At 40.0% G+C, this 14,589-nt stretch overlaps 1 protein-coding gene across 1 annotated transcript in view; it reads right to left on the bottom strand.

Annotated features, from left to right (window-relative positions):
* CLYBL (citramalyl-CoA lyase) overlaps positions 1-14,589 on the bottom strand; it is a 491,289-nt gene that overhangs the window by 184,100 nt on the left and 292,600 nt on the right. The window contains exon 2 of the mRNA XM_040336168.1: positions 9,467-9,674. Coding sequence (XP_040192102.1) covers positions 9,467-9,674 — 208 coding nt within the window. The remainder of the gene's footprint in view (positions 1-9,466; positions 9,675-14,589) is intronic.

Below are 14,589 nucleotides of genomic sequence, written 5' to 3' on the forward strand. Positions count from 1 at the left end.
GCTGTAGGCCTCTTGGCAGCCTCCCTGACCAGTTTTCTTTTTGTCTTTTCATACATTTTGAGTGGACGTCCAGTTCTTACGGTAGTAATGTCACTGTTGTGCCACATTTTATCCACTTGATGATGACTGTCTTCACTGTGTTCCATGGTATATCTAATGCCTTGGAAATTCTATTGTACCCCTCTCCTGACTGATACCCTTTAACAATGATATCCCTATGGTGCTTTGGAAGCTCTCTGCGGACCATGGCTAGAACAGCTGAACTTTATTTGGGGTTAATCATAGGCACTTTAAATGCTGGCAGGTGTGTACTGACTCCTATTTAACATGAGTTTGAATGGGATTGCTTAATTATGAACATCCCCAGTTATAAGAGGGTGTGCACACTTATGTAACCACACTATTTTATTTTTTTATTTTTACTTCTCCCCTTAAAGATTTCAGTTTGTTTTTAAACTGAGTTGTACAGTTTATAGGTCATATTAAACGTGAAAAAAGTTCTGAAATTATTTATCCTTGTCTAATTTTTTTACATCATAGAAACTTGACACTTTAACCACCTATTTTGCAGACACTATAACTTTTGCGCAAACCAATCAATAAACGCTTATTGCGATTTTTTTTTACCAAAAATATGTAGAAGAATACGTGTCGGCCTAAACTGTGAAATTTTTTTAATATATATATTTTTTGGGGATATTTATTATGGCAAAAAATAAAAAATATTGAATTATTTTCAAAATTGTCGCTCTTTTTTTGTTAATAGCACAAAAAAAAAAAAATTGCAGAGGTGATCAAATACCACCAAAAGAAAGCTCTATTTGTGGGGAAAAAAGGACATAAATTTTGTTTGGGAGCCACGTTGCACGACCGCGCAATTGTCAGTTAAAGTGACGCAGTGCAGAATCGCAAAAAGTGGCCTGGTCTTTAATCACCAAAATGGTCCGGGGATGAAGCGGTTAACAGGGGTGTGTAGACTTTTTATATTTACTGTATATACCGTATTTTCCAACGTATAAGACGACCTTTTACACAGGAATTACACAGCCAAAAACCGGGGGTAATAACCTCTGCCAATCCGGACTGGAGTAATAACCTCTGCCATTTCGAGCAGGCTACATTATGTAGCCTGCTTGGATTGGCAGAGGTTGTTACTCCAATCCGAGCAGGCTTAGCATGCTTTGTCATCAACAGAGTGCATCGGGATTGGCTGAGCGGCGCATATACAGAATACATACAGCCTTACAGAGCACCCGGCGGGCTGCTGCCTCTTCGTTTTATAAAAATGCATTACTACCGCACAAGGGGGTCATCTTATACGGTGAGTAGACCAAAAAAACTCAGTTTTCAGCTGAATATTAGGGGGTCGTCTAATATGCCGAGCCGTCTTATACGCCGGCAAATGCGATATATATATATATATATATATATATATATATAAATATAAATATATTTTGCTAGAAAATTTTAGAACCCCCAAACATTATATATCTTTTTTAGCAGAGACTCTAGAGAATAAAATGGCAGTTGTAATATTTTATGTCACACTGTATTTGCACAGCGGTCTTTCAAACGCAATTTTTTGGGAAAAAACACACTTTAATGAATTTAAAAATAGGAAAAAACTAAACAGTAAAGTTAACCCAATTTTCTTGCATAATGTGCAAGATGATGTTACACTGCAAGAATTGTGATCTTTATTCTACTCTGCACAACAGAGCTCAGACTGGGGGAGAGAGGATTAGCACAAGAATTCAATCAGTTGTCTGGGGATAAATGGAGACCGTTAAAATAGAAGTATGGCCAAAGCTTCTTTGGCCTTACTTCTCTTCTAAGTTACAGATGTGCACTTTTGCTCTCCTGTAACCCAGAATAAGCCAGTCGATTTTGGCTGACAGCATAGAGCCAGTCCAGGATCTAGAAGGATCTCAACAATAATGTCAGGATCCATCCACCTGACTGACAGCTGGCTCAGGCAATCAGTGTACCATTCCCACCCCCTCCCCAGCCTGGCTCTCCAGTAAATGCTGGAGGGGCAGAAAAGAGAGCAGCAACTGACAGTACCTGCTCTCTGCTCAAAGCTGACTGAAAACTGAGTGATCAGTGGTAATGTGATCACTCAGTTCTCAGGCTTAGAGCAGGGAACAGCTGCAGCATCACACCGGTATATAAGCGTTTTTTTTTGTTTTTTTTTAGAATACCACACTTCTCCTTTAAAGCTGAAGTATGGGCAATTTTTGTTTTTCAAGCAAAGTCTATGCAAAAATCTTAATTAAGGTTAATTTACTTTTTCAGATTTAAATGACATGAGAACGTGGTTGGAGTAAGGGCTATTTTAGTACATTGTGACACTTTATTCTTCTTTCTTATTTTATGCAGCAAAAAAATAAAATGAAAAATTATACAGGTATTTTTGAAAAATAATATCACAAATGATGTATCAAAGCAACTAAATGTGTTTCTTTGTAGAGGTTTTATTGTATGACTAATGTTTTGCTTGTGGCAGTGATGGCAGCTTGTGGCAGTCTTTTTTTCTTTTACTCCGTCTTCTATTTCCATAATTGTAATACAATATTATGTCCCCTGAGTTTAGGTTTTTCGGGTGGAAAGCACAGGGCCATTTCACTGTGCTGCCAACTAAGAGAATCCATGTATTGTAGTACATTGTGTCAATTACTGTCACTTTTGAAGGGCTAATAGAAAACAGTCATTATTAATACATTTGCAGTTAATCCATAAAAATGTGTAAGATGTAATGTCATTGCATCTATCAACATAGTAATAGGATTATGTTTTCAGTGATCTAAAATCTTATTTGGCAGTAGGGAAAATATACATTTTACCAAGAGCTATAAACTCTAATTTAATCCCTGTTGGTTTTAACTAAACAGCCAAGAAACAAAATTCCATCTAGCTACACTTAACACCCTCTATAAATATATAACTTTCACTTTGAAGTTGTGAAATGAAAATGTTGAACAGGATAAGTAGTGTCTCAGGAGTCCAATCATTTTCCATCTCAAAGGCATCGCAAATGTTGTTTACATTTGAGGAAGATTAAGCAAAATTTAAACAGATTAAGCCATGTTTGCATTTATTAATCCCAATTTGAAGCGCTCATCATTGAAGGCAAATGAAGGAAGATAATTTATATAGTTTAGTATAGTTACTGCTTCTCTTACATCTATAATACTTTTTTCCACACTAACAAGTTGTGCTAGTTTGGCACTAAAAAGAATAAACATTGCGTGTTCGTGACCATCAAGCTTGCACTCTAGTATCTGACTTTATGACCAAATGAATGCACAGCATTATAGATACCGAGGTTGTATTAGGCCCCGTACACACGACCGAGGAACTCGACGTGCCAAACACATCGAGTTCCTCGTCGAGTTCAGTGTGGAAGCCGCCGAGGAACTCGGCGGGCCGACTTTTGCCATTGAACAACGAGGAAATAGAGAACATGTTCTCTATTTCCTCGCCGAGGTCCTCGTTGGCTTCCTCAGCCGAAAGTGTACACACGGCCGGGTTTCTCGGCAGAATTCAGCTCTGAACCGAGTTTCTGGCTGAATTCTGCAGAGAAACTCAGTCGTGTGTACGGGGCCTCAGGCTTACAATCAAGAATGCTGACATTTTCCAAAATGAACTTTCACAGATTTTTTTGGATAAGAAGTCTGTGTTTGCTGTACTGAGTAAACAGTCTTACAGTATTGATACATTCTGAAAAAAAAATGTATTTTTTTGATTTCCACACCTCTTTAAAGTCCCTGGCCCGGATTCAGAAACAAGATACGACAGCGTATCTCCTGATACGCCGTCGTATCTCTGAGATCCGATGGTCGGATCTATGCGACTGATTCATAAGAATCCGTTACGCATAGATCTCCCTTAGATCCGCCAGGTGTAAGTGACTTACACCGTCGGATCTTAGGCTGCAATCTCCCGCCGGCCGCTAGGTGGCGCTTCCATTTGTATACGCGACGAATATGCAAATGAGGAGATCCGCCGATTCAGAAACGAACGCCTGCCGCTTTTTTTTTACGTCGTTTGCGTTCGGCTTTTTCCGGTGGAAAGTTACCCCTGCGGTAAGTGCAGTGTATCCTATGTTAAGTATGGCCGTCGTCCCCGCGCCGAGTTTTGAATTTTTTACGTCGTTTGCGTAAGTCGTTTGCGAATACGGCCGGATGTAATTTACGTTAACGTCGAAACCAATGACGTCCTTACGACGTAATTTGGAGCAATGCACGCCGGGTAAATTTGCGGACGGCGCATGCACAGTTAAATTGGCGCGGCGACGCGCCTGATTTAAATACTACATTCCCCCTAGCCGCGGAATTTGAATTCCGCCAGGGGAGTTACGATACGCCGCCGCAAGTTGCGGCGGCGTAACGTAAATCAGATAGGTTACGCGGATCTAAAGATCCGCTAACCTATCTGAATCTAGCCCCCTGAGTTTAGTACAACTCCAGATTGGAAAGGGTAATTAATGCAGCTATGCATTCATTCATTGAAAATCAGTGAATGTATATTTAAAGTGGAGGTTCACCCTAAAAACGATTTTTTTTACATTAATAGTACAATAGTAATGACATTTCATTTTAGCAGGTTTTTTTTTCGCTGTACTTACCTTTATATCCGGATTTTGTCCAGGGCTTCCACGTTCTGATGACTCCGGGACTGGGCGTTCCTATCCCAGCCTCAGGGTTCCGATGACTGCGGGACTGGGCGTTCCTATCCTTCCGTTCGATGATTGACGTCTTGTGAAACAGGTGACCTGTCGCACAACGCGCGTCACCAGATTTCCGGAAATAGCCGAGCTGCGAGTCGGCACTATACGGCGCCTGCGCCCGCCGTGTAGAGCTGACTGCGCAGGTGCCGTATAGTGCCGACTCACAGCTCAGCTATTTCCAGACATCTGGTGACGCGCATTGTGCGACAGGTCACCTGTTTCACAAGACGTCAATCATCGAACGGAAGGATAGGAACGCCCAGTCCTGCAGTCATCGGAACCCGGAAACCCTGGACAACATCAGGATATAAAGGTATGTACCAAGAGAAAAAAAAATGACCTGCCGAAATGTAATGTCCTTAGTATGCTGGCTCTGCTAGATGTCATTTAAAAAAAAAATTTGGGGTGAACCCCCGCTTTAAGTACAGCCAGTGCAGGTTTATAATATTGGCTTGGTACTTCATTTTCACCTTCTTCTAAGAGTGTGCTTTTACCCTTCTGGATGAAGGTATCAAACAGTCCAAACAAGCACTTGCCCTCAAAGGGATTTCACAAAAATTCCACTGACCAGCACTTAAATCATGAGATCCTTCAAATATGGCACTCAACTGGGAAAGCTGTCTAATGGAGTCTTTAAAGACATTCAACAAAAAATTCAAGGTCCTCACAAAATCTTCCAGAAACTGCCATATGGCAGGATACCATGGGTCTGATTTTCTGGAATAAAGCATACGTTTTGCCCAAGATTTGAGAGCTTGGCCAACGCCTATTGCAGAGCTGCTCCTACTAGAGGAAAGCATGTCTTAAAAAAGTCCACTTATCTGTGGCATCTCCAGAGACCAGGATTCAGGAATGTCAGGGTCCTATTCAAGTAAAAAAATAGCTGGTTCAACAGCTGGAGAATCAAACTTCCTCCTCCTCCTCCATGGGGTACTGCTGAGTGAAACACTTTGTTAGTGAGAACACCTTCTCTGTGTCAGCATATCATAATGCATCACTTCCTTCCTTGAGGATGCTCAGAAAAGGATTTGGGATTTTTAGGAAGCTGCTAGGACCCAAATCCTGTGACTTTGGAAGAAGATGACTCCAGAAGAGGCAACCTCAAATTTGCAAGCACTGTGTTTGCCAGGAAGCCTACCATACTCTTCTGCGTCTGAGACAGCTGTGAGGACTCATTCACAGGGATTCCTGATTCACAATGGCTTCCTCCTCCTCATCCAGAGGATGTTGCTTTGACATCTCATCCCACCAGCGGAGAGTGCCCATGTTTGTGTCTCAGGTGTTCTAAACTTGTGAGGACCCACTTAGAGCCGATCCTGCAAACCAGAAAAGACTGCAGAAAATGATTGTGCCCCTAAAACAGTTGAAATACCAAACAAGGGCAGGGATTTCAATCTCAACTGACCCTTAAGGGAGCCATTCCAGCAAGGTTACAGGAGCGATGTCCACTAAATAAAATCCTAAGAGAAGCTCCACAGGCTCATTCATTACCTACGGACACTAGCAAAAAAAATAATAATGGTGCTTTGCCGAGCTGGGAGGGGATATGCCTGAGCTGGGGATCCTGACTTTTTTTTTTGACCAGTGTCCATTCACTTGAAGGTGATAGCATAACCCAAGTAGTCACAAATATAAAAATACCCTGTGTCCTGTGATGCAAGATTAAGAAAAATACTTTTTCTTTGCATTTTTACAAAATATGTAAAAAAATTTATACATTTCCTTATACTTTTCGTTAACCAGCCTTTTCGAGACTCAAGTGCTGCATCCCTATTCCAAAGTAATAAATAAGCGATCATTTAACCTCACTGCCCCATGTCTAAAACCAAGCAAATCAAATAGGGAATGACTGCTAACATAACCCTTCTTTGCTACTGCTGGCTGAGAGAGCTCTACTAGCACTTTACCACAGGTTATACTTACTTTCCTGCCCATGATGGGGAAATGCAAGCAACAGAAACCTTTTGTGTACACCTTAAGACAACAGATTTTAACCCACAGCGGTATCTAACACTTTTATTCACCCTCCCCTCTACTGTGCACAAGCTAGTGGTTGCCTCTTCACTTCCCAGGAGCCTCTGTACTACACTTCAGAATCACATGTGGGATCATCTCTGGACCTCACTGCAATGGCTTCTCTGGACTTACAAGCCTACAGTCACTTACTACCTACCATAAATGAACGTTATGGGCAACTATCGGACACCCAAAAATGAATTTCTTCTCTGGAAAGCCAGTATCCCCAACTGGTGACTGCAATGTAGACTCAGGTGAATGCAACCAAGTCAATGCCTGCAGAACAGATTATGCTATATAGGCTATTGATTATTATGAAAATTGTAACTGCAAAAAACATATCAGCATTCTGGGCCTTTCAGAGGCCAAAGGCCAGTAGAAGCTCATTCCCACATTTCAGGGTATTTTCAATTTCCTATTCTCCAACTACTAAGCTTCTTACTGAAAGGGCCTTTAGGGTTCTTGGAACCAAGAGCCCAGACCTCTTTAGGCCCCATGCACACGAGAAGCAAATGCAAACACATGTAAACTCAAGTTTTCAAAGGCAAAAACCGGCGTTTAAAACGCCCGTTTTTGCCGTGAATTTTGTGGCGTTTTGCCGCGTTTAGCGGCTGTCAGCTTTTACAACAAAGACATTGTAGACCTCTCCCAAAGCTTTGAAACGCAAAAACGTTTGCGTCTGAACCCAAAATTTTGCTTCTGAAAAAACGAGCCTAAACCCAACTGCTTTAAAACGCAAAAAAACGTGAATGTGTGCATGGACACATAGGATAACATTAAATGCCCAAATGCCTCTGAACTTGAGTTTACCAAGACTGTTATAAAGAGATTAGTTAGATACAAGGTAAACTGCTGAGAGGAAATCAAGGAAATCCTTGATGGCAAAAAATATATGCATGTGAATCTGTATATTCCTAACCAAGACCACTTTCAGATATTCAATATCTTACAAATCATATGAGCTTTGCAGAGGGTGTTTTATCATATTAGGAAAGGATTTGACTGGTGTGATGGACCCTTACCTAGACTCCTTAGTGGGAAGGGCTCTCTCCCCAGATCCCAAATGAAGAGACTTAAATATGTTCTGTGCCATCATCATTTGGACTTCTGGAGGATCGCTCATTCCACTGAAAGGGATGATAACCCCACCCCCGCCTGACATTCCAACCAATCTTTTCTATAGGCAATATCTTATGGTCCGACCATGCTCCTCTTTATTTGATCCTTATTCTATCTTAACTTAAGAAGCAAGCATGGTCTTGTAAACTAAAGGATGATCCCTTGCAGGATGTGGTGTCTTGTACCTCAAAAATATTTGAGATATATAATGTATAACACGGTACAAGGATGAACAAAAATCCTGCCTGGCTTAGATACATGGCGTCCTACACCAAATTGCAAATCTAAAAGAATTCCAGAAAAAAAACCTGATCCTGACACTCTCCTTCAACTATGTGCTAACATACAGACCCTGCCTTAAAAATGACGTATTTTTCTATAACCTCTATTCTATTGCTGAATGACCCGAAATGTCACACTACCCATAATCTTATCAAAACAACCTAACTCCTTTATTGTTTTTTTTTTTTTAAACGATAAAACATCCCAGGTAATTTTAGGGATGTGGACTCCTTATCTGTTACAGCTAAGATTAAGGACAATATAGAAGATACTGCCTTCCCCAATATAACACCAAATGTGGAAATGCTGGAAAAACCCTTTCTAGAGGAAGAAATTACATTACAAACCTGGATCCAAGTGAATTTTCTTTCCGATTTTACCATTTTTGTTCAGGATGCCCTTACCTACTTTCTCACTAAAACATTCTGTGCCATATCACCCTCATACCCATTTCCCACTCAAGCCCCAGGGGCTCATGTTGTAGTTATTCCAAACCTTGGTAAAGATTTCTCTTCCTGCAGTGGTTGTAAACCCATCTTTATCAAAAACATTGAGATATGAGTAAACTCCAAAATAATTGCGAATAGGCTCAAAACACTTATTCCTGATCTCATTCACCTAGATTAAGTAGGTTATCAAACATTATCTTTGATTGAACATGCCCAAAGCTGGAAGATCACTGCCTGATATATTTCTAATGATGCCAAACAAGGATTGGAGATTTGGGATTTTGAGTATGGACCCCAATTTTCTCCAAAAAAATACTAGCCCTTTGGCACAAATTCCAGCAGAGGGATTGTGACAATCAACTCCTTTTAGAGTCTATACAGATCTGCTATGGCATCTGCCAAGGCTGCCCTTATCTCCCCTGCTATACATTCTCACCATGGAGCATCTGGCCCATGTACTACATGATCATTTTAACATACCAGAGATCCAGCTTGCTAATAATTATTATAAATTGCCCATATGCTGATGATCTTGTCAAAGAATTTGCCAAATTTGGTTTGAACAATTTCAAGGGTGATTACGATAAGAAGCCTTGAACATTTCTATATACCAGCAAGACCCGTCCTCTGTGAAATTCGACTTCCCTTTCACTTGCAAAGTAAAATTATCAATATTCTTTAAACAAATTCCCCATACAGGCCATGCCATTGCAGACCCTTGAATTGCACGATAGCTTCTGGTGGAAAATGCTAGGCTTAACCATTTAGCACCTTTTCTACAACACTGAAGTTACTATAAAGCAACTGATTTTTTTTTTTTATAATTAGATTTGACATTTGGCAAAGATCTTTTTCTATTTAAAGTACATACCTTTTTATTGATGGCTACACCATCTTCACAGTCTAGCACTGCACAGTCTACATTGAGAGTAGCTATTTTTTTGATTTTTCTTTCATCATTTCCAGGTATATATAGTACAGCTCTTCGAGGTATGTACTTGTGAACTGTACGAATGTGGGAGTACAGACAGCTGGTTCTTTGTTTTCTCAGGAATCCACTTGCAAACACAGAACACTTTCTGTAGAAAAAAAACACATCTTGATAAACCTGAATCTCAATATGAAATCATAAAATTATGTAATAGGTCCAGCATTGTGATGTAAAACATATATATATATGGTAAAAAGTCTATATTTTTATAAAACAAAGAACATAGTAATTCATTGATTTTATGTTCACGCTATTACAGCCAGAAATAAAAGACCATGTTTTCCTAGTAGACAGATTAAAAATTAATGTGTTCTGTAATATTTTTGTATTATAATAACTATGTTTATTTGATACATGTTACACTTTTATTAGGAGTGTCAATAAAAAAAAACCAATACATTTCACTTTTATTGGTTGGCTCCCTTATACATTGACCTCCTATTTCCCCTATATCTTAAAACTTAGTATGATGCACATTGGCAAATCTGGCTCGTTAGCATGCTCAAACTAAGCGGTATTAAACCCAAAATCAAAAATGCATTATATTGCAGCTTACCAATCATTAGATGTGGTGGCCGCATCAGTTTTATTTTCTTTGGGCCAGATTCACATACATTTGCGGCCGTGTAACATAACACGTTTACGTTACACCGCCGCAAGTTTCCAGTTTTAGTGCCCGATCCACAAAGCACTTACCTGGAAACTTGCGGCGGTGTATCGTAAATACGTCCGGCGCAAGGCGGGCCAATTCAAATGGGCGTGTGCCATTTAAATTAGGCGCACTCCCTCCTAAGATCCGACAGTGTAAAACAATTACACCTGTCAGATCTTATGGATATCTATGCGCAACTGATTCATAGAATCAGTCACATAGATAGAAACAGAGATACGACGGCGTATCAGGAGATACGCCGTCATATCTCTTTTGTGAATCTGGCCCTTTGTTTTTTTCCCTGCTCTGTTTTTACCTGGTGATCAGGCCAGTAACACACCTCCTGTATTAGTGAGACACAACTCTGGAGGAATGAAAATAGGAGGCACAGCAGACAGCAGCAATGTCAGTCTGTTAAATGTGCAGTCATGCAGCACTGTACCCAAATAAAGTTTATGTGAATTTTTCCCCCACAAATAGAGCTTTATTTTAGTGGTATTTGAAAAAAAAAATATTTTAAACTTTTTGCTATAAAACATACCTAATAATTTTTTTTAAATCTAATTTGTTTATAAATTTAGGCCAATATGTATTGTGCTCCATTATTTTTGGTAAAATATTTTATTTTATTTTATTTTTTATACTAGTAATGGTGGCAATATTGCAGTGGACATTCTGACACTAAGGGATTTAATTACTAAAGCTGGAGAGTGCAAAATCACCAATCGGCTTCCAGATTTTATTGCCAAAGCTTAATTGAACCAGCTGCAGTTAGAAGCCGATTGGTTTCTCTGCAGTAGTGAGATTGATTTTACACTCACCAGCTTTAGTAAATAAACCCCTAAGGCCCCTTTCACACTTGTGCAACTTGTCCTGCGAATTGGGACTGCAAAGTCGCATGACAAGTCATACCCCATGATTTCCAATGAGTACCGTTCATATCTGCGACTTCAGGTCGCAGTGACTTCAAAGTCACGCGGCAAGGTTGTGTCAAAGTCGCGCAACTTTCAGGTCGTACAAGTGTGAAGGGGCCTAACTGACACGTTTTGGAGACCAGTGACACTAATACAGTGATCAATGCTAAAAATATGCACTGTCACTGTACTACTGACACTAGCTGGGAAGGGGTTAAACATCTAGGGTGATCGCATCCTACCCAGCAGTGAAGATTCACATATATATGCGATTATGGCCACCCTGTAGCACTAAATCTGCTATGGGGCAGTCGGCAAGTGGTTAAAAAGAGTTCTTGCTCAAACAAATGTGACTATTTTTGATACCAACACTTATGGCATCATTGAAAAGAAACATAAGAAGCTAGTTTGTTGTTAGACTTCCTTTCACTCATCTTTTCATCTTCCTCCCCTACTACCTTTAATCAACTATATGTTCTGCTTTCTCAGCACCAGAGTACAAAGTCTCTGGGAGATTAGTCTATTGTTACACATATGCAGTTTAACAGTGATGCAGCACCAGGGGAGTATCAAAGTCTGGGCAGCTGTAGTATGAAAATTCCTACCTAGGCTACATGGTCCCCCTATAATCACTCTATTGGCCATTGAATTGGATAGACAACATCACTAGGAAAACCAACATTTTAGCTGGAAAATTAGGGGGGTTGTCTTATACACCCAGTCGTCTTATACGCCTGCAAATACGGTAGTGTAGGAAGAAATAACAGAACTTTATTTCCATTTTAGCCAAATCGTATCCAATTATTCTGTATACTCCAACTAATCCAATTTGTTAAAGTGGTTGTAAGTTGTACGTTATTTTTTTTATTTTAGAGCCTTCTGTGTGCAGCAGCCCCCCTCATACTTACCTAAGCCCATCTCAATCCAGCGATGTTGCACAAGAGACTCAGCATATTTTTTTTTTGCACGGGTTTAAAATATAATTTTGGGCCTGATTATTACATAAAACTCCTAATTTTTATTTCACATGATATTACCGCAAAGTCTAGGCAATGCAAAGTTTCAGTAAAACATACACTAATGTAAATTTTAGGGCACACAAATGCAAATAAATTACACACTTTGTTTGTAAAATATAAAATAGGAGGTTGTACCGGGTAAATAGATGCCCAAGATTTAAAACTTCAATTTGCATGCACCTGGGAAATAGCGAAATACTTCAGTACCCTATATTTTCCATTTTGCAACATTTTAAAACCTATTTAGGTAATCAGTTTAGGATTATGAAGGAGGTCTCGTGCTAGAGATATTGCTCTCACTCCGGGGTGTACGACAATATAGTATTTATAGTAGGTGAGGTTGAAAAAAGACACAAAGTCCATTAAGACCAACCTATGTGTGTGATTATATGTCAGTATTACATTGTATATCCCTGTATGTTGCGGTTGTTTAGGTGCTTATTTAATAGTTTTTTAAAAGCATCAATTTCCCCCGCTGAAACCACCACCTGTGGAACGGAATTCCTCATCCTTCCTGCTCTTACAGTAAAGACCCCTCCATGCAGTTTAAGGTTAAACCTCTTTTCGTCTAATTTTAATGAGTGGCCACGTGTCTTTTTTTTTTAAAGATATTTATTAGGTTTAAGACAAACCAACAAACAGAAAAACATACAAAAAAAAACCACCAGACAACCTGGTCAAACATTAGGCAATACACTCAAACATAGAAAAATAAACTGACATCAGTGCAAAATGTGGCCACGTGTCTTATTAAACGCCCTACAAGTTCAGTGCTCGCAAACTTTCTTCATAACTAATATCCTCCAGACCCTTTATTAACTCTGTTGCCCTTCTTTGTACTTGCTCCATTTCCAATACATCCTTCCTGAGGACTGGTGCCCAGAACTGGACAGCTTACTCCAGGTGAGGCCGGACCAAAGTCTTGTAGAGTGGGAGAATTATCGTTTTATCCCTGAAGTTAATCCCCTTTTAAATGCATGCCAATATTCTGTTTGCTTTGTTTGCAGCAGCTTGGCATTGCATGCTATTGCTGAGCCTATCATCGGCTAGGACCCCCAGGTCTTTTTCAATCCTATATTCCCCCAAAGGTTCACCCCCTAGTGAGTAGATTGCATTCATTCTTTTGCCACCCAAATGCATTATTTTAAATTTTTCTACATTAAACCTAATTTTCCATGTAGTTGCCCACCCCATTAATTTGTTCATCTTCTTGCAAGGTTTCCACATTCTATGCAGAAGTTATTGCCCTGCTTAGCTTAGTGTCACCCGCAAATACAGAAATTGAACTGTTTACCCCATCCTTCAGGTCGTTTATGAACAAATTAAACAGGATTGATTCCAGCACAAAACCCTGGGGGACCCCACTTCCCCACCCCTGACCATTCTAAGTATTCCCCATTTATCACCACCCTCTGAACTCGCCCTTGTAGCCAGTTTTCAATCCATGGACTCACCCTATGGTCAATGCCAACGGACCTTATTTCGTACAATAAACGTTTATGGGGAATGGTGTCAAATGCTTTTTCAAAATCCAGATACACCACGTCTACAGGCCTTCCTTTATCTAGATGGCAGCTCACCTCCTCATAGAAGGTTAATAGATTGGTTTGGCAAGAACGATTCTTCATAAATCCATGCTGATTACTGCTAATGATACTGTTGTCATTACTAAAATCTTGTATATAGTCCTTTATCATCCCCTCCAAGAGCTTACATACTATTGATGTTAGGCTAACTGGTCTATAATTCCCAGGATGTATTTTGGCCCTTTTTTAAATATTGGTGTTACATTGGCTTTTCTCCAATCAGTAGACTGTCAGTAAAAATTAGGAACAATGGTCTGGCAATTACTTGATCGAGTTCCCTAAGTACCCTTGGGTGCAAGCCACGTGGTTCTGGGGATTTAGTAATGTTAAGTTTCCCAAGTCTATTTCTAATTCTGTCATCTGTTAGCCACAAGGGGGCTTCCTGTGATGTGTCATGAGGACAAACACTGCGGTTTTGGTTACTGAAGCCCCCCGATTCCCTTGTGCAGACTGAGGAGAAGAATTCCAGACCTTCGCCATCCCCCTATCCTTTGTAACCAGATGTTCTTCCTCATATGTAACATGTGTATCGCTATCAAAATTTTCAGGCGTAGGTGCCCCTGCTGTGGATGTTTACTTTTGTATGTGTGTATATCTGGGGGTGGGGTACTCAACATTTTTTGCAACTACAAATTCATTTATTTTAATTTTATTACATCACATAGAGGACACAAAGTCCCCTATGTGATGATTTGTTGGTGATAGGTTCACTTTAAGGAGACATCCGGGGTCTAAAAGACCCTGGAAGTCTCCCCTGTGTTCCATTGCATTTCCCAACCATGCTGGCCGGGGACACTGACAGGGTCCCAGAAGTGACTTGAAAACATGTTGC

This window comes from Rana temporaria, chromosome 2 (assembly GCF_905171775.1).
Source record: "Rana temporaria chromosome 2, aRanTem1.1, whole genome shotgun sequence".
Lineage (NCBI taxonomy): Eukaryota > Metazoa > Chordata > Amphibia > Anura > Ranidae > Rana > Rana temporaria.